Source organism: Gallinula chloropus (genome assembly GCF_964237585.1).
Source record: "Gallinula chloropus genome assembly, chromosome: 8".
Taxonomy (NCBI): Eukaryota; Metazoa; Chordata; class Aves; order Gruiformes; family Rallidae; genus Gallinula; species Gallinula chloropus.
Genome location: NC_140093.1, coordinates 22,599,686 through 22,623,684, shown reverse-complemented (window position 1 = coordinate 22,623,684; position 23,999 = coordinate 22,599,686). Strand labels below are relative to the sequence as shown.

General features: G+C 38.9%; 1 protein-coding gene across 1 annotated transcript; it reads left to right on the top strand.

Moving 5' to 3' along the window:
- Positions 1 to 716: 716 nt before the first annotated feature.
- LOC311194479 (uncharacterized protein) lies at positions 717 to 23,731 on the top strand (the record flags this gene model as incomplete). The annotated part of the gene is made up of 5 exons (XM_084267585.1): positions 717 to 916; positions 17,223 to 17,337; positions 20,795 to 20,953; positions 22,887 to 22,938; positions 23,658 to 23,731. The coding sequence occupies 5 exons, from the start codon at positions 717 to 719 to the stop codon at positions 23,729 to 23,731; spliced, it is 600 nt and encodes a 199-aa protein (XP_084123711.1).
- Between the last annotated feature and the right edge of the window lie 268 nt (positions 23,732 to 23,999).

Below are 23,999 nucleotides of genomic sequence, written 5' to 3'. Positions count from 1 at the left end.
CTGTTAGCACGTCACAAAAGGCATGTGTTATCTATTATGAGTTTTTCACCCAATTAGAAGCTCTGAAACAAATACACAGGTTTTCTTACTACAGGTTTTCTGTACAGGTGTACCTCCATGGGCTGTTTGTTTCAGTTATGTGTAGGTTTCTTAATTAAGGACCCATATCTCACTGCGCAACACACCAGACAGTACAACTTTTCATCTGTGGCTTTGGCATTTGCTTTGCTGGGAAGTTTTTAATCAAAAAATATTTAAATTTTATTCTGACCTTAAATCGATGCAAGCATTTGTGGTGGATAGGGTTGTTTTGTACTTTCAAAGCACCCTACATTTTTTTATGTTCTTGTTTCAGGGCAGTTCAGTGACTGAACACAGAAGAAAAGCCATCATGTCCTTTGAAAGCTGAACAATTACCTCCAGTTTTGTTGGTTTTTTTTTAACACCACTTCTATGTTAAATGAGCAATATCTTGCTGTACTGAAGAGCCACTACCATGACCGATGCGTAACTTGTGTCTGAATAGCAATAGCAAAAGCAGAGGCTAAAAAGAGGGGTCTACGTGCAAGGCTTCTAAATGCTGCTGGCTTTGGCCTGCTTTTCCAAGGAAATGCAGTTTGTATGGTGGCCTCTTTATCGTTCTGCTAAACTTGAGTGGTGAAGACTCATAGATATAAATTCCTAAAAGCTGTTGGGAAATCAGTGGCTAGGTAGAGATGTTGTTAGCTGAGGAAGTCAGTAAGAGAAGCTCAGGAGCTATTGGTTCCTGTGACTGGCTGTATGCAGGGATGGTCCGGACCTTACCACACCACCAAATGTTCTCATGCTCACAAGAAGGGGAAAGGGCGGACAAGAGCCAGTGGATGTGGCAGGAACTGGAAGTATTACAAGTTAATAAGTCTTGCAAGATGGTCAGGTAGGTAAGCTAGAGGTATTTTGGTGACTGAGGAGTGATGTGGCAATTTCGGGTATGAAGCTTGGCTTTATTTGGCTCCTCATGGAACAGTTCATACACAGAATCACAAGGTTGGAAAAGACCTTTAAGCTCATCAAGTCCAAGTGTTCCCGTTCTATGCTAAACCGTATCCCTAAGTGCCTGAATAGAATGAAATGGACAAAGGAGATTGTTCAGAGCTGCAGACAAACCAGTTAATTTCTCTGCTCTTTATCTAAGGTCTTTCAAAGCACAAAAAGGATTGTTAGGTGCTTGAAGCCTCTTCTTCAGTCTCCTCACTGCAAACCTACTGAAAACCCAATCTGTTGATTGCTTCATTCCACCTTTTGCATTTAGAACAATTGTCAGTCATTTATAAAGAAACTGGTCGGTAATGTAGATTTGTTTTGCTTGGGATTTGAACTGCAGGAAGATATTTATTGCATCTGGGTTTTTTGCTTTGGTTTTTTAATCCTTCATAATACTGTCTGCAAAGGTGCTTTTTAATGAATGACGTAATAACCCAAGGAATAAATGGAGTCATTCTGAATATTGCTGGTGTTTTAGCCCAGTAAAAGGAATAAGACTCAGTCTTGGTATTAATAAAAACTCAATGGGGATGCTAACCACAGAAAAAGCAGAAATTGCATACGAAGTGAAGAGGTACAATAATATACCATGAGTGTTTGTTCTATAAATATATTAGCAAACCAACCAATGGATTATTTGTCCTGCTTTGATGCATTTAGTTTCTAAACAAACTAATGTACAAATTATAAAAATCAATCAAGCCATTACTAATACACTTCTTTTAGCACATTTACTGAAACCTGTGTTTCATTCTCTGTATACCACAGAGAAATTTGTGAGTCCAATACTTATCTTCAAAGTAATAACTGGCAAGTCAATAAAAGCAAGAAGTAGCAGACCCAGACCTGCCTCTTCTTTCTTTTGTTTGACTCAGTACAATCTTACAAGGTTAGATGTTCTGGAAAGTGTCCGTGTTTAATGGGTACAGTCAGAATAGTTTAATGCCTACTTTATTTGCTGCTTCTTATAACTGAATCAAGCAAAAATGTTCTTTCCTTTCGGACATTGACAATTGTCTCCAATTGCACCACAGGACATCTAGAATGGTAAGATGGAGCTATACCCTACTATTAAAAGCCCCCGGGACATTGCCTGATATGTTATGGAGTTTTGACAGTAGTATTTTACTATAATTGCTTCCTTAAGATGATGACAGAGCACTGCAATTGCTGTCATTTTTTTTCAGTATGAGTTAAACCAAATATGTGTGATTCAAGCATATTCACTTGACAGAATGCTCTGAATTTACATGATTAGAAAGCTCTTCAGATTAAATGCAATTCATCAAGGCATTTCTCCCAAGTACAATACCTGTGTCAGATTGGCCACTTTTTCTTTCCGATGGTAGGAGAATAATCTTACTGAATTCAAGAAAAATCTCTCAACTACCTGTCCATGCCATCAGGCAGGTAGGTAAATAATGTCTTTAATTAGTTCCAGATGTAAAACCACTTGTGCAAGATAGAAGGCTGACTTGAAGTTCATTTTGGGGTTCTTTTTCAGTACAAAGTGGTACTCCAGACTTCTGAAAAAGGGGCTTTTTTCAGAAAATCAGTCCCTTCAAATCTACTGAATCTCATGAAATATTAGTAAAAACCTTTAAAAGAAAAAATGCTTAGCAAAGAATATTAAAAGGATCTTTATCATTGCAGTATTGTTCAGGAAGGTTCTATGTAGAAGTATTCAGCAGGTTCTCTGGAATGTTGCCATAAAACATAGTTTTGTGGTCTCCCAGTTATCAATAGTCACTTACAAACTGTACTCTTGTGCTAATGTCAAGCTCCTTGCAGAAATCGTGGCATTAATCCACATATGCACAGATAGTCCATTACATACCATGCCTGTGGGTGAACACATGAATGCAACACAATTGTTGCAACTATTGAACTTACATTTATTTTAAAAAAACCTGTGGTACTATGCAATAACTCAGATGTTTTGATGATTTCGAGGTCCTGATTCTGCAGGAAACTTACTGGAGAAAAACTATGAATTTGATACAGCTTTATCTAGAGAAGATTCTAGCACAACACAAGAGTGGAGTTAAAAACTAGACAGGTGCTCCTTTAATAAAGAAGTTGGATCATCTCTCTTCTGTTGTGTTTATTTTCCGATGAGAGCATGAAGAAAAAAAAAAAACCCTTTAATTAAGCTTGGCTGGATGAGTGTTGGTGAGATCATGATGATTACTGCTTCATTATTTGAAACTGTATGTTGTTCTTTGGACTCATGAAAGACTTAAGAATCTCTGTTAGTGTTTAGTGACTCTATATAAAATAGTGCGTGAGCAAAAAAAAAAAAAGCAGAGAAAAGCCTTTAGTATCAGTAACATTCCAGAAGATGAGATTCAGAAAAATCAATTTTGTTAAAGTTACTGATTACATTTTACTTACTTGGATAACTTGGATATAGCAGCTTGGTGAGATTAGCATAATCACCAAACATATATATACTTTATCATAATTTTAATTTAGTATTTATTGATCAAAATGGAATTAATTCAAATAGTGATTTGTTTGTTTGTTTTCAAATGTAATGCACCTTGAAATGCAAATTAAGGCCAAGATGCCATTAAACTCTTCTTGTAGATATGTTGTTTCACAGTTTACTTCTTCGTAAGCCATTGCAAGTTTGTTTGAATTACAGCAAGGACTGCTTTGTTGATGTTCAAGATTTAAATTTGGAATCTAACCTTCATTTAATCATTGAAATTGGTAACTCACTAATCTTAGAGCATTATGGTTTTGTTTGCTAGGTTGGAGAATAATGTAATGTTAAGCATCTTCTCCCTGAGCTCTGAAGGTTACTGTTTTTGAGGTTTTGAGATACAGGCACATGTATGCATTCATGCATATATATATGTGTGTGTGTGTGGAAATACTTCAGTCTCTTTTAAACAACCTGCATAACAAAGTCTTGCTCTGTAACTTCTATGATTTTTGAAGTGAAGGAATCTTTGACTTTTCAATTTGGAATTGCCTATGAGAAGACTGAGCATCTAGCAGTCTGTTTTGAAAAATAATTTCAAAGCAATGTCTGAGAATTGTTATTCAGTGGATTATGCACAAGCAGTCAGTTGTTTTTACTTGAAATCTGGTGGAAAAAACTGCAATGTGGTCAGTTCATTTTGGCTGGATGAATTCTGTAATTTTCTTCTCAATTTAAACATTGGAATCAGGCTTCTAAATTGGTTGTCCCAATAATGTTGTGGTTTATCTTTCTGATATTTGTCTTAACTCATTTAAATATTCACAGACAGCAGGTGCTGCAAATGTTAATGTTTTTATAAAGTATATTATTAACTTTTTTAAAGGAAGTAAGCCAACACCAAACTGAATCAACCTGGTTTTAAAGAGAACAGGCAATGAGAGAATTCATCTTTGATTTGAACAGGTCCCTTCACAGGTTAAAATTTACTTTGCAAAAGATCCTCAGTGTGATTTTTACCAAACTTAGCAAGGAAAATTATTTCTGTTCTTTTCCTGTCCTGCATTGCTCCATAGATTTTCAGCCTCTCTAGGACTTAATGGATAAAATAATGAGTTTGCTGTTAAGGTTTTCATGTAGGCATCATGATCTCCCACATTCACAAGTCTTCCTTTTCTAAATATTCTAGTCTGTCAGCTGATTCATGGTTGAGGGACCTATGCTACAGGTGTGCTTTGGCCAGTCTTCACTTAGGGGTGCTAAGACTAAATACTGCAAAGCATACCTGAGAGGATCAATGGCTCTGTCTGGTGCCCCAGGAGCTTTGTTTGAGTTAACAGTGCTAAATGAACCATCAAAGTGTCTGATACAAATATCACTGAATAAAAAGCCAGACAAGGCTGAGGCAGACAAACCTGTTTCAGATCTGAAGTAGAAGTCAGTCCTGCCTGGAGATAAGGGAATGATCGAGTGAACTCCTGAGGGTTTTTCAAGATAAATTTTCTGTTTTCCATTATTCTGTTAGGAAAAATGCAGAACAAACAATCAGAAAAAAAAAAACCCCAACAAAAAAAACCCTCAGTCAAAAGGATGCCTCCTGCCAGAACCATTCCCAATTTGTTCCCAATGCAAGTAACAGATTTTGTTGTAACTGACCTTGCATGCTTGTACCCCACCGCCTTTTTTTCTTAGTTCCCAAAATTTTTAATGTCAGTCCAAAATCTAAGGATTTCATACTGCCATCTAAATGAAATCTAATTTCATTATTGGCCAGTTAACTTTAAGGGAATGCCTTATTGGTATGGAATGCTTAATGTCATATGTCAATTGCGCATCTAACACATAGCAGTCTTCTTTCTAAGCTAATACATCTGTCTGTGAGAATTGTAAGGCATGACTTATAACTGTATCCTTTTAAAGCACTTACAATTTATCAAGTTTTGTGGCATTCAGTGACCATGTTGGTTAGCTGGATGCACAATGATTGTGGGGCTTGTATTGTCAGGTCACTAATCTCCATCCTGCTCTCAGCCTATCAGCCACATGAGAATGACTCATTCTCTGCAAACCTCTTGTTGCTCAGGAGCTCTTTATAATGTGAAAGAGAGTTGGAGAAGTCGTGGTAAGAGGAAAAGGGCTGGGAGGTAGAGTGTTCCTGGCTGCCTAAAAGGAACTTGTGAATGAGGGTATTATTTGACCTTCTAATCCATGAAGAATTTTCCTGTTTCCTCACAGATACAAGGTACATGAATTTACATGCTCTGCCCCTCTCTATTCTCTGTGCTATCCAGGAAAGTTAGTCATGCTTGTGGGCCTTTATTGTATGTATTTATTTATTTACCACCATGGTACCACTTTCTCTTTTAATAGTATTGGTTACCTAGGGAACTGGTTAGAGCCCTGCACATTTCTCCCTCTCTTTGGTGCCTCACGATGCTCCTGTATGCCATACATAAGGTTCTCAATAGTGTTTGAAGAACTGCCTGTTGGAAACCTGTTGAGCAAGTGTGCATTGCAGCACTGGCCTCGAATCAAAAAGGATACAGGACCCAAAGATTAACCAAAAAACCCCCCAAAAGTAATAGTTTTACCAGTGCATTGAATCTTGCTGTATGTAGGCTGAATGTGTTGCATTTCATTCCCAGTGTTTAATTGGGATATCTGTAGAAAGTTGTTCGGCTTTTTTATGGAAACAAACTACACAAATAACTTTTCCTTCTAAAGTATGTCCTAATAGCAGGTGGTAATACTTTGCCCTTCAAGGGATGTAACACAGATGGAATGACTGAAAGCTTGAAGCATAGCTTTGAGGGCAGAAAATGTTAGCTATGGCAATGCTTCAGTGATCTTTTTCTGTGTTAATAATATAAGCAGGACTTTATGGCTGATTGGAAATGGATTGCTTTGTCCCAAATATGCTTCTCACCAACTTCTTCTTCTCACTTGAATAACATATGGACAGTTCAAATTGTGATTTAAGTCTTTAAAGCTTAACAGGTTTAAAACTCAAACATTTCTCCTCAGTCCTAATGACCTTTTTGAAAATAAAAATGAGATGAGTGACGAGTGATTACTTTTTGAAGTGTTGTCAGAATAATTAACTTCCAAGGTTCAGATGAACACTAAGCAAAACAGCAGCACTCATTCATCAGATGTGGAGCAGAGCTTCCATTTACCTACGGAACCCCAAGGGCTGCTTATAATGATGCAACTCACAACTGATTTTCAGCAGTGTCTAAGCATTCTAACAAATACTAAAAGACAGTCTCTTGAGTGCAACAAGACTAAAAGATAGAACAAAGATAAATTGGTCTTTACTGAATTAATAGGAATTTATGTATTTATTTGGGGAAAAAGCATTCAGCTTCTGGACTGTAACAATTTGCATATATGCAGTTAATTTAAATATCTTAACTGAATTAGAAAATCAGATGCTGTATCTCAGCCTCAGCATTGATCCACAGAGTATGTCTACAAGCTTCTGAAATCACACTAGGTGTTCCGGAAACATGATTTAAACACAGGTCTTTGTGTAAAGCAAAGATGGTAATTAAATATCAGAGTTTAGAGAGAAAGACAACTGGTAAGATAAAGACTGGAGCATAGACTAAGGGGAAACTACAAAGCTTTCGGTGATCTCATGAGGATTGGAGTCTGAAGAGTTTAGGAGATTGCTGTGATGAAAAACCTTATTTTATACATTTAAAGTGCTCAAAACATGTTTCAATATGGATCATATAATTTTCCATTAGGCCGTATTTAATGAATTTACATTAGATTGTCAAAGGATTTATTTGGTGGAGCAGTCTTAGGCATCTTCTTTAAGAGATCTTTAAAACTCTGGTTCTGTTCTATTCAAAATGTTCTGAGGTTCTGGACTTCTTCATTCAATGAGAATTTGAAATGAGAAGTTTCCTTTTATTGCTTTAATATGTTTGGTCAAATGGAATCTGGTTTCAGTAATTGATGGATCTTGAAACTGTGGAGAAAAAACATTGCATATGAATCATAACACCGGGAAGGTGGAGCACCTGTGATAAGGGCATGGTCACTTGCAAATGTGTTTCATGGCAGTTCTGCAACTACTGAAGAAGACATTTTGAGAGAAATAAGGAAGAAAAAATGCCTTTATATACAGATACTTTTGCTATTGTCTCAACACTTGCACATACTGTGTGACTACTGTTTAAGTAATGAATAGGTGGGATATAATGTTCACTGTAGTTCTCTTGGCTAAATAATTAGTGAAGATTTAAGATTAATAAACATCCTGATAATTGAGCTTTAATATAAGTAAGGATGGTAATTACATTATAAAGTTCAGTTGTGATGAAATCGTCACTGAATAGATGTCTATAGCTAGGCTACAGAAACATTTTCCTACTAATGGCAATGTGAGTTTCTTTCAATTGTTTTGTTGTTGCTGGGGATTTTTAATTAAAAAAAAAGTAAAAGAAAAAAAGAGGAATGTTAATAGTCAATTTCCTTCCAAAATGTGACAAGAATGCTGGGAAGGGATTTACAGTGAAATGGAAAGCCCCCAAGCCTCCAAGGTTTAATTTGGGTCTCTCAAAAGACAGGCATAGAAAACACCCTTGATTCAAAAAATATTTCTTTAAAGTAGTGAAAGCATATCAATTCTACCATTCCTTTGAGAGACTTCCTTGCTCCTCTGTATCAGAGTCAACTTTTAACCGACTGCAACCAGCAACAAATTACAGCAGTTTCTTTTGCACCAGTACATGAGTCAGCGAGTAGGGGATGGCTGAGTCAAACTCTACCCCAATCCTTCCCTCCCACTCCCTGCCCAGCTGCTGCCTGTTTATTCCCTTGGGTACAGCCCATGATCCTGGAAACCTACATAAAGATAGAAACAGTGGATGCTCTTCCTCCTCTGCATGAAAACACAGGTGAAGTCTAAACATAATGTACCATGTCAGCATGAACTTCAAGTACATCAGCTTGCATTCAGGAATAGAACTTGGGACTTTGTTTAAAGCTGATCATTTCCACTAAACTGTGTCCATAGTGGTTGCTCTAAATGTTGAAAATAGAGGTTTGTGAATCTGGAGTATCTGGCAGGCCAGAATGTTTAACATCATGGGCCTGTTGAAATGTACTCTGGCTTTAGAGTCCTGAATTTTTGGAACATTTCTCTAGCAATGTATTTGGCATGTATGTGTTTCCCCTATAGCTTCCAAGGCAGATAGCGTTTCTTCTTTTTCTTCCAGTATGGAGAGGAACATGGTAGCAGTGATACTGATGGCATTTTCAATGTATTTATTGCTTTATTCTTGATTTGTTTCAGACATCTCTCACTAAGGGACTGAGTGAAGCTTTGTTCTGTTAGGCTTCCTCTCTCCCACAACCTGGTATGCTTTGGTGATTTTCTGCTTTAATCCAGTGTTATTTCAATTTGCAATCAGTTTTCTCTTTCTTTAATTTCAGATCAGTATCTTAGCACAAGAAAAATAAAGGCTTTGTGTTATCCAGGATTTGATTTCTCTGTTTAATTGCTTCTTTGGCGTTTTGGTTTGGGTTATTTTAATAGTTTGTGTGTGTGTGATGGTCTGTAAGAGCACACTCCTATTTCTAAATTAAAATTCCTTTAATAAAGCTTTCTAGGGAGAAAAGTGCAACTCTTCCTGTAATGGCCAGTCTTGTTGTTATTTTTCCAGTATGAAAGCAGTGTGTGAGACAAAGCTTGCACTCTAGCTGGAGAGGTGCTGCTAGCAATGGACCTTGCCAGGTCAAGAGCAGGGATGGAGTTGAAGACCACATCAGCTCAAATGGGCTGGATTAAGGTGAAAATGTATGGGGCTGATGGAGCATAAGGGACTTCTTTTAAACAACATTCTGGTATTTTTTTGTAATGGTATATTCATTTATCTACACCTTTGAGTCTGTGTGAAACTGGCAACCCATGCTGAGCACCAGGTTTAATCTATATTCAGCTAACTTGAAATAGTAACAATATTGTGACAGAATCAGATAACACAACAGATCTATGTGCCAGTTTTATTGCCCTTAGTCCACATCATAACCTAGACACTCAAGGTTAGCAGATCGAGAAACTTAAAAAACAAAACCAAACAAAAAAAAACCCAAACCATCTTGCATTCTTTCAGCTAATGAAGAGAAATTAATATAAGAGCCTGAAACCTGCTAATTCTGAAATCTGATGTAAATCTAATGTAAAAATTAAACCCCCTATCACAGTGTGTTACAGCCCAGCTTTGGTTGCTCTAGTCTGGGTCAACACAGTTCCTAACTGCGGTTTAAGTATCAGACTGAGTGCTTTTAAGTGAATTAGATAGGTTACTGGTTACAATGGTGACTGTGTACTTGGTTGTCTGCTCCATTAGTTCCATAAATTTTTGTTAAACCTTTCTTTTGTCCAGTTAAATGTGCAGATGAGTCTGGTCAACTGGGATCTAAAGACACGGTAGATTTTGTCTATGTGCAGGTGCTTTTTTGGGCAGGTCATCACTTAATGAGAATGTGTTAGACAGTTGGCTTCTATGGGGTATTTCTGATGTTTTAATCTGGGAACATAAAATGTGTACACTAACACTCTGAGTCATATAACCCTTAATCATCCTTCAAGCAAATCCACAGACTACTCTGCAAAGCGTGGTCAGTGGTTAACACATGAATCAATATCCTTGCATTGTGTTGACTTTATCTTAAGCCACAGCCTTTGCAAGAGATGACAGCAAGGGGGAAAAAGGATCTAAAATAAAATCTGTAGTGTTGATATTTCAGAAAAGGAATCCTGCTTTGTGTTACTTTTCTGACTAACAAACCTGCCTGAGTCACCACAACTGGTTGTTGGGTAGACTACAATTTAGAGAAATGATGGAAATAAGGTAACTCTTTTTGGCAAGTTCTTGTGTTTGTCACAAAGATCATTTGGCTGAAGTAATTGACTTAATTTAGAATTGAGGTGCTTTGGGCCTCATAAGTAATACTCATTTGGCTAGAACAGAAGATATTGGAGAAGATAAATCAGTCAATCATTACTAGCAGAACAGGTGAAGATCAAATTAAAGATGATGTCTTAAGGTTCCTCTATTTTTCCTCTGTGTGCATATTTAGCACAGCAGATGGTCAATGCAGTCATAATAAACTGGTGGGAATATTTAATTAAATGTAGGGTATTATTCTTTGGCTGATGATCAAAGTAAATATTTTGTAATAAGGGAGAGTCCTTTTAGAATATTGCCGGTACTACATGAAAATCACATTTGGGAACAGAAATGTGCTAAAAGTAGGACTTTCTTCACAAAATTAAGATATTGCAAATGCTAATTCCTTTTATATGTGGTGGGTTTTTTCCTACCACCAATTCACTGTTACTCGTTACTACCTGATTATTACAAATAGCACAAGAAATAATTTTAAAATTGGTAGTCATCGAGTGGAATGAGTTTAAGTTAAATTCTGTAGCTGTTTAATTGTTAATAGTCACATTTTTACTGACTACTGAAGGTCTCAGATGGAATACTGAAAATCAGTTACAATCAACACCTCTGTTAAAGCCGTGATGGTTCCCTGGTAGTAGAGGAAGCCTGCTTGCTCTTATTGGGAGTTAATTCTGCTCCCTCTGTGAAATCTCAGAGGACCGAAAACATCTTTCCACAGTCAGAAAATCCCTCCACCCCGTATATGCAAATGTCCACTAGCCCAGCCATGATACTCCTCTGTCAATAACCTAATTATCTTTTCACCCTAACCAGTTTTATAACATCATGGCTTTCTTTAATCCCATTGAGCAGCTTTTTTTTTTCCCTGTGAAAGGGAGATTAGTAGGATGAAAACAAGGATAAACTTTGCCTATTAAAATAGACTAGTTAATAACTCGAGGGGGTGGTGGAGGAGGGAAGGTCAGCTAGAAATCTGAAATACATACAGTTAGAGGGCAACCAAACTGAAAAGCAAATTACCTTACTGAGTGCATCTATCTCAGAACTGAGTAAACCATTCTATCCAGCCAGGGTTTTCTTTTGAAGAATCCCCTCACCTTACAGGCAGAGAACATCATCATCTACTTGTAAAAAGGCTGAGAACCTAATTCTGAGGAACGCTTGATTTTATGGGGTCATTAGAACTATTTTGTCTCCTCTCTGAACCTCTCCTGACAGAATTAGTGTGTGGTTCTGAAAGAGTAACAGGACCTGCCATTTGATGCTATCCCATTTTGCTATAGGAGAAGCAAAAATTTGGGTAGGAAGCATTGGGATGGATAGCTAATGTCTCTTGATTTCAAAACCAAAACCATGGTTGTCCACACCTAACCGTACTACTGTTAAATTTGTCGAGTTAAGAGCACAAGTCTGGAAGGCCCAGAACTTTAGGGAGCTTTGATATCAAAGGTACCCATTTCCCTGAGAGATGGCATGTAGACCGGCTAGCACAGAGTTTTAGTTTCCTTCTTTGGTTAGACTGGATTTTGATAGTACTGTGTGAAACTGCACATAGCCAAACTGATGAAGAAAGCTTTTGTACTAGTGTTGGCTAAACTTACCAACTGCAGAAATAAAATCCAGTGTGATAGAATCTGATTAATAGAAAACTGGGAACTACCAAATCCCTCCAGAAAGCAGACAACTTTAGTATTACCAGTAAAAGTCCCCCTTTGCAAATTAGCAGTGGAAAAATTGTTTTAACTGTTACTGCAAAGGAATAAACAAAGCAAGTTCAAAACTAACAGCCAGCCCCAGTGCTATAGAGCTTTATTTCCTTAGAGATCCTTCCTACCTCAAAGCTTTCTGATGCATCCAAATTCACAGATGAATACTCTCAGCACAAGGGACAATGTGAAAGTGGTTTGTTTCTACAGTTACTGTTAAGTCCAGGATCTTCACTGACATCTGTAGTCACTAAAATAGTGTATGAATGTGCATTTGTACTGAATTTAATAATTTTTTTAGAGTTAAATCTCAAGAGTGCAGAGCTACAGAAGTGTTCTGATTTATTTTAGTTAAATAAGGTGTGTGTGTGTGTGTCTGTTTGTTTGTTTTTTTGTTTGTTTGTGTTTTGGGCTTTTTAAGTTGTTTGGTTGTTTTTTAAATGCCTTTGGAACCACAGACTGTCAAACCCGAGTTAAGTGGTCAAGCCCAGATGGGTAGATGCCTTTTGAAGGCGTCCAAATGGAAGAACAGTGTCTTAAATATAGAGAAGTTTGGTTAGAACAGTAAATATTTGCTACAGAAATACTGTACCTGGACAGTAGAAAAATAAAGGAGAGACAGTCCAATGTTATGTTTTGTTTGAACAAAAGGGAAAGGGTTTGAGGAAAGATGAGTCAAACTCGGGTTCATAGAAAATTGCCTCCTTTGTTTCACTTTTTATAACGAGCATTAGTCAAATCTGCTGCATTGATGCACTTTCACTGCCCCCTCTCCTGAGCTTTGCCAGCTGACACCAGCTAAAGCTGTCTGATGTAATTCTCACTTTGTGCAGTAACCTTTACTGTGTGTCTCTTGCTATTTAAGTCTAAGGGGTAGGAAATAATTCCTTCTATTAGAAACATGTTGTGAGTTTTGGAGTCAGTAGATGCTGAAGAGGGGAGCAGAAGCATGGCAATAAAGAGGCCTGGGCTGCTTTGCCACAGGCTTCTTGTGCCACTAAGTGACTTAATCTCCCTATACCTGTTTCCCAGCCATATGCAGGGATAATAGCTTTTCCTTAGCTTATTGCAGTGTTGTTAGGATAAAGACTTTGAAGGGATTAGGTCCAGTAGCTGGAGGCTTTAAAACCACTTTGTATGGATAAAACAAGTTGCTGGAAAGTGGCTATTGAGGTCCTAATGTAAACTGTACCAAAGTCACAGTGGTGGCCTCTTATCCTCCTGGTATTCACATTGTGCATCTCCCTTCCCTATCCTGGCATCTCCCTTCCCTAGCGTGATTAATAAAAAATTTCACCTACATAGCTCACATATATGAATAAAAATGGAAGTATGTGTGAGGCAGCTTCTGAAAAATGTTGGTTATACAGTCATCCTTAATGTTCTTTCAGCCACTGCTGAAATGGAAAACAGTAACACTGGATATCTTCAGTTCCCGCTTAATTAGAGCTGCAGCTCCCTTTAATGGTCAGTGATAAGTAGTAAATTGCTTCCAAAATAATCAGGTGAGATGAGAAATCTCTTAGTCATGATTTTGACCTACCAGGCGCAGGAAGTAACTGAAGAACTGAGGATGTCTTGAGTCAGCTGAAACTGTTTTACTGAATCACTAGGACAGTCCTCAAATGTTTCCTCATAAGTGGCTGCATATATACACACAGATGCAGCACCTGCTTTCAAGCAGTCAGATTGCTCATGTGCTAACTGAAGCAAAATCTGGCATGATGTGGGGAGGGTGAGGATATAACTAATGTTATATAAAGAACAACCCAACTGCCGAGGCTCTAAGCATGTGGTACTGTTGTCCTGGAGTAGGTGTACTCATCACAGTTGCAGAGTGTACCCCAGTGCTGTGACATTGCAGACTAGTTGCCATTTAAGTGTATTTGCTAAGGAGTTCTACCCTTTTTCATCAACAATAATAGAACTTTGTTCCCCTTTCAAATTTAATTTGACCCATTCTTGGGACTGACAATTCTCAAAGTCTATGGTAACTGTTTTCCTTCTCCTGAAGAAAAAAAAACCCCAAAATACAAGTCTGATGGCTAAGGACCCAGTGATGGAACTTTTATAGGAATTATTGCAGTCTTTTGTAGTTCACAAAAATCATGCCAAGCCATTAGAAATTGGACTTTAAAATTGTGATGCTTCATGTATTTCAAAAGAAAGCCTCTCTAACACAGTGCTAATGTTTTGCAGAAATTTCTCCGAATAATGCTTCTAAGAAATGACAAGCTGATATGACCCAGTACAGAGGCAATAATAGAATCACATTAAATGTAGGCTGGACTTTTTTCCTAGCATTTTTGCACTAAGATATCCTAGAGAATATTGGTACTTTCTAGTGATGCAGGCCTTCAACTCCCTTCTTCACTAGAAAGCTTAGGTTCAAAGCCAAACTCTTAACAGATGACTAGTGGGGCTGGAGCCACATTAGCTCACAGAGGTACTGGTTTCTACTGCTGCCCATCTGGGATGGTTTCTACAGAGCTTTGAACACTGTTAGGGCTGAGCCAGAATCATGGAGACCCCTTTGTCCTGTTCTGAAGTGCTGGGAGGAGGAGAAGTGATGAAGGTATCTTTGTGGGGTTTTTGTCTATTTTGGATACTACATGCTGCCTAATGTTGGGAGAGGGCTCATACTTTGTTAACCTGTAAGATCTGCTGGTGGCATTAAATCCACGTGCTTAAGGGCTCACTTCTTAGAGCCTGTCTGGGAACCTGTGTTGTCTTCTCTGGAGTGGGTGCTGCATCTCTTCTGGTGAGCACTTTGCTTGTGGCAGTTCATTGCACTGACCTACAAGGTCGTGAGCGAGGCTGCTGCTCACACTGTGTAAGGAGAGCACAACTCCAGAGACAAAAGGTTTGGAAAGAGTAGCTCTGCACTGCAGGCAGCACCCAGCTCTGGATACTCTCGTATTAGATTTTATGTATTTAATTAAGATGGATATGTTAATTACAAGCTTGCTGTACCTTAGCATAAAGATTGCCATCTCTCTTTGGTAGTTACAGTAACTTCTGCTAGATGGTCAGGGCAGCTGTAAAAAACACCCATTCTTCCCATCCATTCCTCCCTTACACAGGGAGCAAGGAAGCTCCAGGGCATACAGCTGAAACCAAATTAAATTGCAGCAAGGATGCTGGAAAAGAACAAACTGGGAAGTGTCTATGCCACATCATTTTAAGGACAGCTTTGGAAGTGTTAAAGAAGATGGAAAATACTGGGTAGAAAAGGTATATGTCAGAACACCGAACTTTGAGTTATCACACAGCTGTGACCAGGAACAGCGCTGTACGTGTAAGCAATGCTTGCTAGAGAAAACATGTGGCTGGGTAAAGGCAGTTCTCACACACTTCTCTTCTGCAGTCTCTGGGATGCTAAGTATACAGAGGTCAAGAGGGGAGCTCTGTTAACATCTGTAGTAGGGAACAGTGTGACACAAAAAATTCTGCTTGTGTTGATTGGGAAAAAGCTTATTTATTTCCTTGCCTGCAAAGAAATTTCACAGTTTAAATTTTAGCTCTGTTGTTGTACCAGGAGCTCCCTTTGAAGTTGCTAATGCTCCAGGGAGATCTTGTTTTGCGTTCGTTGAGTCTGATATACATTATTGTCAGATTTTGATCCTTTGTGACAACATAAACTCAGAATAAATCTTGCTGGCATCCTGGCCCGTGGCCCTTCAGTGGAGTAATTCCGTTGCAGGTGGCAGCAGCATCTGGTCTTTTATGTTTTTAATAGAGTCTGTGAGGTCCTCAAAGGATAAACAATTTGTGTAGGGCTCAAGTTCTTTTAACTAAAGCTTGATAATGACATTCTCACTCACAGTTAAAAAAAAAAACAAGTGTAAGATACAGCAGTGCTCTGGGTCTGCAAACAGCTGCTTCATCACTGGGAGCCTGTGAAGGTCAGCATTATCTGTAGGGATCTCAGCCCACAGGCGATACTGTCAAACTGAATTTTGCAGCTTAAGGTACCTTTGGGGAACTAACTTTAGTGCCCCTGGGCACTTTGACAGTGTATTAATGGGACCATAATTCCAGCAGCATTAATCAGACCCCAGGATGTAAAAGGCAGTGATTCACAGAGAAACACTGTGTTCTCTCAGTCTGTCACTGTGGGAAGGCATTGGTAATGCATGAGTGGGATTTGTGATATTTTTCAGTTCACAAGCTTAGGGATTTCCTCTGCAGCTTCAGAAAGGGTTTTATTTCTCTGCAGGAAGAAGTGACAGGGGTCCCTTGAAAGGAAAGGTAAGGTGTCTCAGGTTAAAGTGTGCATACGAAGAATGACTGGCAAAAATTGAGGGAACCTGTTCAGGCCAGGAGGGTGACTTGCTTGCACAAGCTCATGTACCAGACCAGATCTGCTGTTGGATTTTAAGGGACATTTGTGTTGTCTTTTGTTTTAAAACAAGCTGGGGAAAGCCTGTGTTGATGCTTAAGAAAAGATCTGATGCAGAGGAGATCATGGCTCTGTTCATAGCACTGCTGCAAATATTCATCCAGGATCCATGGCAGACAATCAAGCCTAGCCAGCTGCTCTGGTAGGGCATTTGGTGACCATAAGTGGGGTGGTTAAACATTGCTGAATGCCTGAGATGACAAACCCCATGCTGTTTTCAATTCTTACCCCCACTTCCTGTTTGCAAAATTTAACCCCACTTCCTCCTCCATTCCTTCTCCTCTCCTGTTGGTTAACTTCCAAACACAGAGGAGCTGTGGAGTGCATCATTCAGTACACTGAGGAGGAAGGCAGGATCACAGCCCTGGTTTATACATCATCAACACCATATACCTGTAGCAGAGTTTGTTTCCTTAGTGGGACATCAGCTCTGCCCTGCTAGTCAGGCCTGTTATCAGTTTGGCCATTGGTCTATGTTAGGGTAAATAATCTGAAATGTTTGGTGTTGAAAAAGGTGGCAAGGGAGGGGTGGAGTTTGATAAGGTCCTATCAAGAAATAGTGTGAAAATGATTTGCAGCATGGGAGGGAATGGAACACCCGGGTTGTGATCCAGGAATGGAAAACGGGAACTGTGCAACTAGAAAAGTAACTTCTAAAAGATAAGGTCTTTGGATTTGTCCAAAAAAAGGAGTAGTGAACAAGTGAAGTTACTTTTTTTAATCTGGTTTTGATCTAGGTCTGCTCCAGCTCCTACCCAAGGTCCCACCAGTTCTGGAGCTGCAGGGCCACCTCCTGCTACAAATGTGTCAAGCAACAAACGGCTGCAGCAGACACAAGCCCGGGTGGATGAGGTACGTGGCTCTAGGTGATTTGTTGCTCACCACAGGGTACAGATGTCATTGATTTTTCTTTTTTAATTTTATTTTTTACTTTAGGACACTTTTCTCTCTAGTGATCCAGCAACTCCTGCTTGTCTGAAGACAGTGGATCTCAGAAATGAGGTTTAGCAAAGGATGGTATTTATGAGAATGGAGATAGTACAAGAGAGATCTGAGTATGAACATCCTTCTGCCAGTAATGCTTCTGCAGAAGAAACATGAGCATCGGTGCCAATTCAGAAATTTATTGCAGTTGGTCAGGTTAGGAGGAAAGGCCATAGTGGATCCAGCTCTTTTAATGTGCTCCTGCATTCCTAAAGGTTAGATGGACAGTAATCTCACAAGCTGTTTCAGAGGGACAGACACTGGTTATCATAGATCGATTCAAGCTATGTGAATTGTGCAGCTGAGGGCTGTGTTCATTCTCCAGAGCTCTACTGATAATTATCACAATTTATCCTCAAAGAAAGACATCCAGATGTGATGTCATAACAGCATCTTCAACAAATCCCCACTTCTTTTGTTGGTCTTGGAGGCCCACGTGCCTGTTCCAGCATGAATGTAGTCCCTGAGCATACCGGCAGTACAGTAGCAGCTGTGTGGTCTGCATATTAAGCATAGAGTTTTGGTAAACCTTTACAAAAATTTACTTAAATAACTAACTGCTTACTGTCCATGGGGAAGTGGCCATGGCTTGTGTAGTTCTTTAATGCCAATTCAATAAAATACATACTGGAACACAGCTATTTGCATACTTCTATTTTCAAAAGTTCCAGCTATGCTTTAAAAATAGTAGCTAAGACCTCACAATGATCCAGCTCCAATGCATTTCTTAAGGCTAATTAAATACACCTGTCAAATTGAGCTTTGTCTGTTTGAAAACTTTTTCTTTTCTGCTCAGGCAGAGGCTTGAACTAGATGATCTCCAGAGGTCCCACCCATCCCCAATCATTCTGTGATTCTTTGCTCAAGATCTGAAACGGGGTCTTTTTGGCCTCCCTACTGCTGACACTCAGAGCTGATGACAAGAACATCCTCTGGCTGCAGAAATGTCTGCAGAAATTTCTAGGCCCAGTTCCATCATTATCACTGATTTTCACATAGCACTAACTACATTGACGTTAGTGGAGCATTTCCTGCAGTGAGGAAGGGAATATTACATTTCAGCTTTTGTCTTGGTTCAGAATAATGAAATAAACTTCTTGTCCTGAACATATTACATCATCATGGTTCTGTAATTGTTTGTGAGCTACAGCAGAAGTAATTGTCCCTAGAAGATGAAAAATAATTGCTAGTTATTGTTTAAAACAAGTGATGTAGGTCAGATACCTAGGGTTTTTCAAGCTGATCAATGGAGATGATCTAGTGAGGCTAGTGAATCCCCATTTTGTGTTTAAGATGCTATGTATTCTGAGACTTTTCACTCAAGCCCATGGAAGATTGTCTTCTTGTAAAGCATGATGGTCTAATTTTGGCAGGAACCCTTGCCCAGTATGAGGGGACAGTGAGTAGCTCTTGGATTTGAGGATTATGTGAGTGATAATCAGGGTTTTTTGCCTCCAGTTTGAGAGGGAGGCTGAGGTTGGTATGGGTTTTGAGTGGATAGCACACAGTCAGTAGATCCTTGTTTAATAGGGAAAGCACTGTACAAGAATAGCAAATGATGAAAAACGCCACTGGGCTTTCAGTGAAGTGCTGTGAAGTCACTAGGGTGAAACTGGTTTATCGCACGTAAGGATCTGATCTGATTACCATTGCTTTGACCTTCCTACTAGATCTTTCCTGGTTCTTTTTCTTTCATGCCTTGTGGGAAAGTGATCTATAGGTGGCACCAAACACCACAGCACTACACTGCTCTGGCAGCGCGGCACAGTCAGACCAAAACCAGAAACTCAACATGATCAAAGTTTAGCTTAAGAGATAATTTTTGGTGCTAGTAAAATGACTGACATTTTTAATGCAATATCAACGGCTATATTCATGTTGAGTTTTCCTCTCTGATTTCACTGGGCATTCTAGAGCTCAGATCTTGGTTTTAATCTAAAACCAAGCCTCAGATCTTGGTTTTAATCTAAACAAACATTTATTTATTTGTCATATGTGGACAAGTGCTCACTGCAGCCAGGTTAAATTCAATAAATAGTTCTGGACAGAAAAAGGGAGAGAATGAATAGGAAGTGTTACACTATTTTGTTTCATTATTATCAAATAATTTAAAATTTTCACAATGGAACACTGTACCAAGACAAAATTCAGCTCAATAGCAGCTGAGAAATTATTTTTTTTGTTTAAAATTTGATATGAAATTAAATGCTTGAAAAGTTTTGCAAGTAAGAAAATTTGGATTAACCAAAAACATTTGATTTTGTTTTAGGTTTAGTAGGTAAGTGAAACAAATATTTAGAGGCTGGAACAGCGTTTAACCCTATGCCAGTCCTTTCAGAGATCCTTTCACTATCAGTTTCACCTCACTATATTTATATCATGTCTTTTTAAAAATAACTCGGGGGGTTTTAAGGTAACAGTTAAATTATATTCAATAAAACCAACATGGACTTCCTTATTACAAAGTATGAGAAGTAACAGACCAGCATTCATATCCACTACTAGAATAAGTGGACATAACCTTGCTGAGCTTGGTATACTGTCTAACATTTACATTAGTGATTAATTTGTACACGATATATATTCAGGGTTGTTGGATTGCTAGAAGAGGATTTTCATTCAACTCAATGTATAAAATATACACATAAATGGGCCTTACCTGTTGAATACTGGCTGCGCACGCTTTTTTCACTGAGGCTGTGCAATGAGGTGGCATGAGCTCCCTGCTGCACCTATGGCTGAATTTGCTCAGGTAAAATTTTCTCCTCCTCCACTTTTAAGCAGGACTTCAAATTATGTCTGGGAAGTCATCTTGTCTGAGAGACACCTACAGAATGAATAAATTCCTTGATCAGGAACTCAATACATTTCCCTTTAGAATTGTCTTTAGCCAATTTCTCTAGTTCAGGTAAGTATGTTAAAGTAAATGTGTAAGGAAAGTAGTGGCTTAGTCTTAATGATGACTAGACAATTGTCAATCCAACTGTAGAGGAGATACTGGTCTCCATTATTTTTTTTCTATCTAGAGTGAAGTGGCTAGTTGTAGGATAAAAGAAATCCAAAGCTTTAAACTAATTATGGTATTTCATAATGTCCCTTTATTTTTTACCTTTAAGGGCACCTGAGAACAGTTTAACTATGTTCATCTTGTTCTCACTGAGTCTGTTTCCATAGACATGTTTTTGAGGCACTGACTAGGTAATTCCCATACCATGATGGCAACTGGCTGGTTTCAGTATGATACGTGATATTCCAGAGTGTGAACATATGGGTGACCTTCAGCTTTACCGTGTGTGGAATCTAAGGTGAGACTGTGCCTTTGCAGGTGGTAGACATCATGAGAATGAATGTGGACAAGGTGCTAGAAAGAGACCAGAAGCTATCAGAGCTTGACAACCGGGCAGATGCATTGCAAGCAGGTGCCTCACAGTTTGAAACCAGTGCAGCCAAACTGAAGAGAAAATACTGGTGGAAAAATTGCAAGGTAAGAAATATAAATTGTTGTTAAGAATCACTTCATGGCAGACATTAATTTAACTTGCATTTAATGGGGCTTTGCTTTCAAGATGGCATCTCTAAGTGGTGTCATTTTGTCCAGGGGAGAAAGCTTCCTTGCCCTCTAGGCTCCAGGATAAGTCAAGCAACTTTGACCTTTACCAGAACCTATCCTTCAGATAATTTCTGCAGTATATAAAATGTAGATACAAATTTTGATGCTTCAGTCAGCACCTGCAGATAGGGATAAGCATTCCATGTTAATTCGTGTCAGTTCCCTGTGCGAAGCACAAAACCTGAACCTGCAGTGAATTCTAGTAGTGGGAGAAAAGAACCTTTTTCCTCATGGGAGATCATCAGCCTTTTGAGCTTTCTTTTGGATGGTAAACTACCAAAAAAAAAGTTGATTCCACAAACTTCTATGAGATGTGAGGAAATTACAGTCTCTTTTAAAGAGGGGCAGATAAGGATAGAGCAGGACTTAAATAAATTAACTCTCTCCTCTGCTGTCTTCAAAGTCTCATCCTTTCCCACAGGCGAAGGGAACCTCCCTCTCCTTTGCTTTTCAGGATCCCTCCAGGAGTTGGGCTTTCTGAATCCAGAAACTTCAGCTCCTTTTATTCATATAAGACCTCTTATCCTTGCTTCTTTCTACTCATGCATCACCAACACATGAATACTATGCCAAAAATTCAGCTTCATTTCCTTTTTTCTTCATTACCACTTTTGCTCATGTCCATACAAAGAAAACCACCTGTTTTCAGAGGAGAATCTCACATATATCTCTTACCAGTCTGTAGCCTGCTTTCTCTTCAGTCCACTGTGCTATGAAATGCAAAGCAAGGCAAAATATTTTGAGTAAAGTACACACACAAACACTGTAGAAATAAGTGGATCTAGATTAGAAATTCAACCAAGCTGTTCCTCTGCACCTTTTCTAGATGTTGCCCAGTTGTTTTGCCTGACAGTGCAGGAAGCAGGGATTTTGGGAGCTACAGATACAGAATTTGAGTTGGATTCACCCATGCTGACTGTATTTACCGCAATGTCATACACAACACTGGACCTTCAAACCTACCTTCACTCTCCTTTCCTCATTGTCCCTTCCTGCTTTATTCTGACAAACAGATTTCCCCTATCTTTCCTGTGGTTCCCAAACTCTGAAGGAGGAAGCTGGGGGGGAGGAAATCTCCTGCAAGCCATTAACTGTCTCTGTCCTTCAGACAAATGTTGGGAGGAATGAAGACTTTGATTTGACATGTTCATGACTGATGTTTTTTTAGCTTTTCCATTCTCACTGGGGTAGCAATGGGAATTGGACTGCAGCATCTCTGGTAGCTTCACTAGCATTCAGCAAGTCTCACGTGGGGGCCTCTGTGCCACACAATTCAGTGCTGGTGTTCTTACTGGATCAGCCTCCAACCTTGCGATGAACTGTTTCCAGGCCGACACACTGGAAACCATGCTGGCTAGCCACTCAAGTACACAAAGCCAGCACAAGTAGCTACTAGGCATCAGACACCTCCAGCCATCTCTTTTTTGACTATGAGAACATGGTGAAAAGTGGCATAAAGTGGTACATGGCCACATGTGAATCAGGCCACTTAAATCAGCATCACCTCTGGAGTTGTTTTACTTTGGAAATTTACTTTTTCTTTCCCTTATTGCTGGAAATGGAGGAGGTTCTTCACTGCATCTTAGCTGATGGGCAAGAATTTGCTAGCCTTGACAAGAGGCTACGAACATTGCTGGTGGTCAGCTCTTCCTATAATTGATACTAAATCTGGGGCCTTAACAAGTCTGTGGTTGTGAGTCTTTAGAAGAATTCCAAGTGCAAGGAAAAGCAAAAACCTGAAGGATTAATGTCTTTCATGTAAAAATCTGACTTCCTCTTTTTTTTTCTCATAACTTTCATTTTACAGATGATGATTATCCTTGGTGTAGTATGCGCAGTCATTCTCATTATAATTATAAGTAAGTAATTAATTTTCTCTTTTGTTTATGATCAGAATGGTTCTGTGACTTACAAAGTGCAGATATATTAAAAAAAAAGCATATAAAATATTTAAACTGATTGATTTGAGAAATTGCCCTTCTAATGTCATGCTGTTATAGTGAGGACTACTGCAGACTCTTTGGACACTTCTATAGGCAGAATTTCTTGACATTTAATGTATTTTACATTAGCATCTTACATAACTTTCCCTAGGATTAAAGAGTCTCCCTTTTCCTGTTTATATAAAGTTTTACGCAGCCTTGGGTATCTTCCTTTCATTACAACCAGTGCCACAGGCTCAGTGTATTCTAGTGAGAACAGCAATGCTCGAATTACTGCAAGCCTAGAAAAAGAGGGTGAAGGCCTCTGATTAATTTTTTAAAAGCATGAAGGTGCCTAGTTCCCACCTAATCAGCTGGAATTTGAGGTGTTGGTGCTTCTGAAAATCCCTTTGCATCTTGCATACCTAAATATTGTTAAAAGGTGGCCCAAAGTCTTCCTGATTTCTTGTCTTGAAAGATCATTTCATTCCACACATTTGTTATAGGAAAGAGCATATGAATGAATAATAGCAGTTGTGCTGGTTGGGAGCCAGGGATCTTGCAATGACAGGAACTGAACATTTTATTTATGTAACCTCTGTGTTAGCAACAGCCGTTATATGACATAACTGTAATATGGCATTAACTCCTAAAAGGGAGATTTCTTGAGTTAGACGATCTAGCTAGTAACCCAGAAGAGATTCACCAGGAGGGTAGACGGTGGATGTGAATTAATTCCCAGCTCTCGAATTACATGCCTTGTATTCGGCATGTTTCCATTTTCCTCTGTTGCTTCTGTAAAGGTGGCTTACAGAGTCACTTGTAAACATGACTAAATGGATTGAGATACATGTGGTACTTTATTAGTCTTATGAATGCTGGCACCAGAGTGACCCAGAATAATTCTAGGGTTTCGTAACACTGATACAGCAAGAATTTGAAATGGCTAGATATTAATTAACTATATTAACTGGTTACTCAAGGCAACTGTCTGCCAG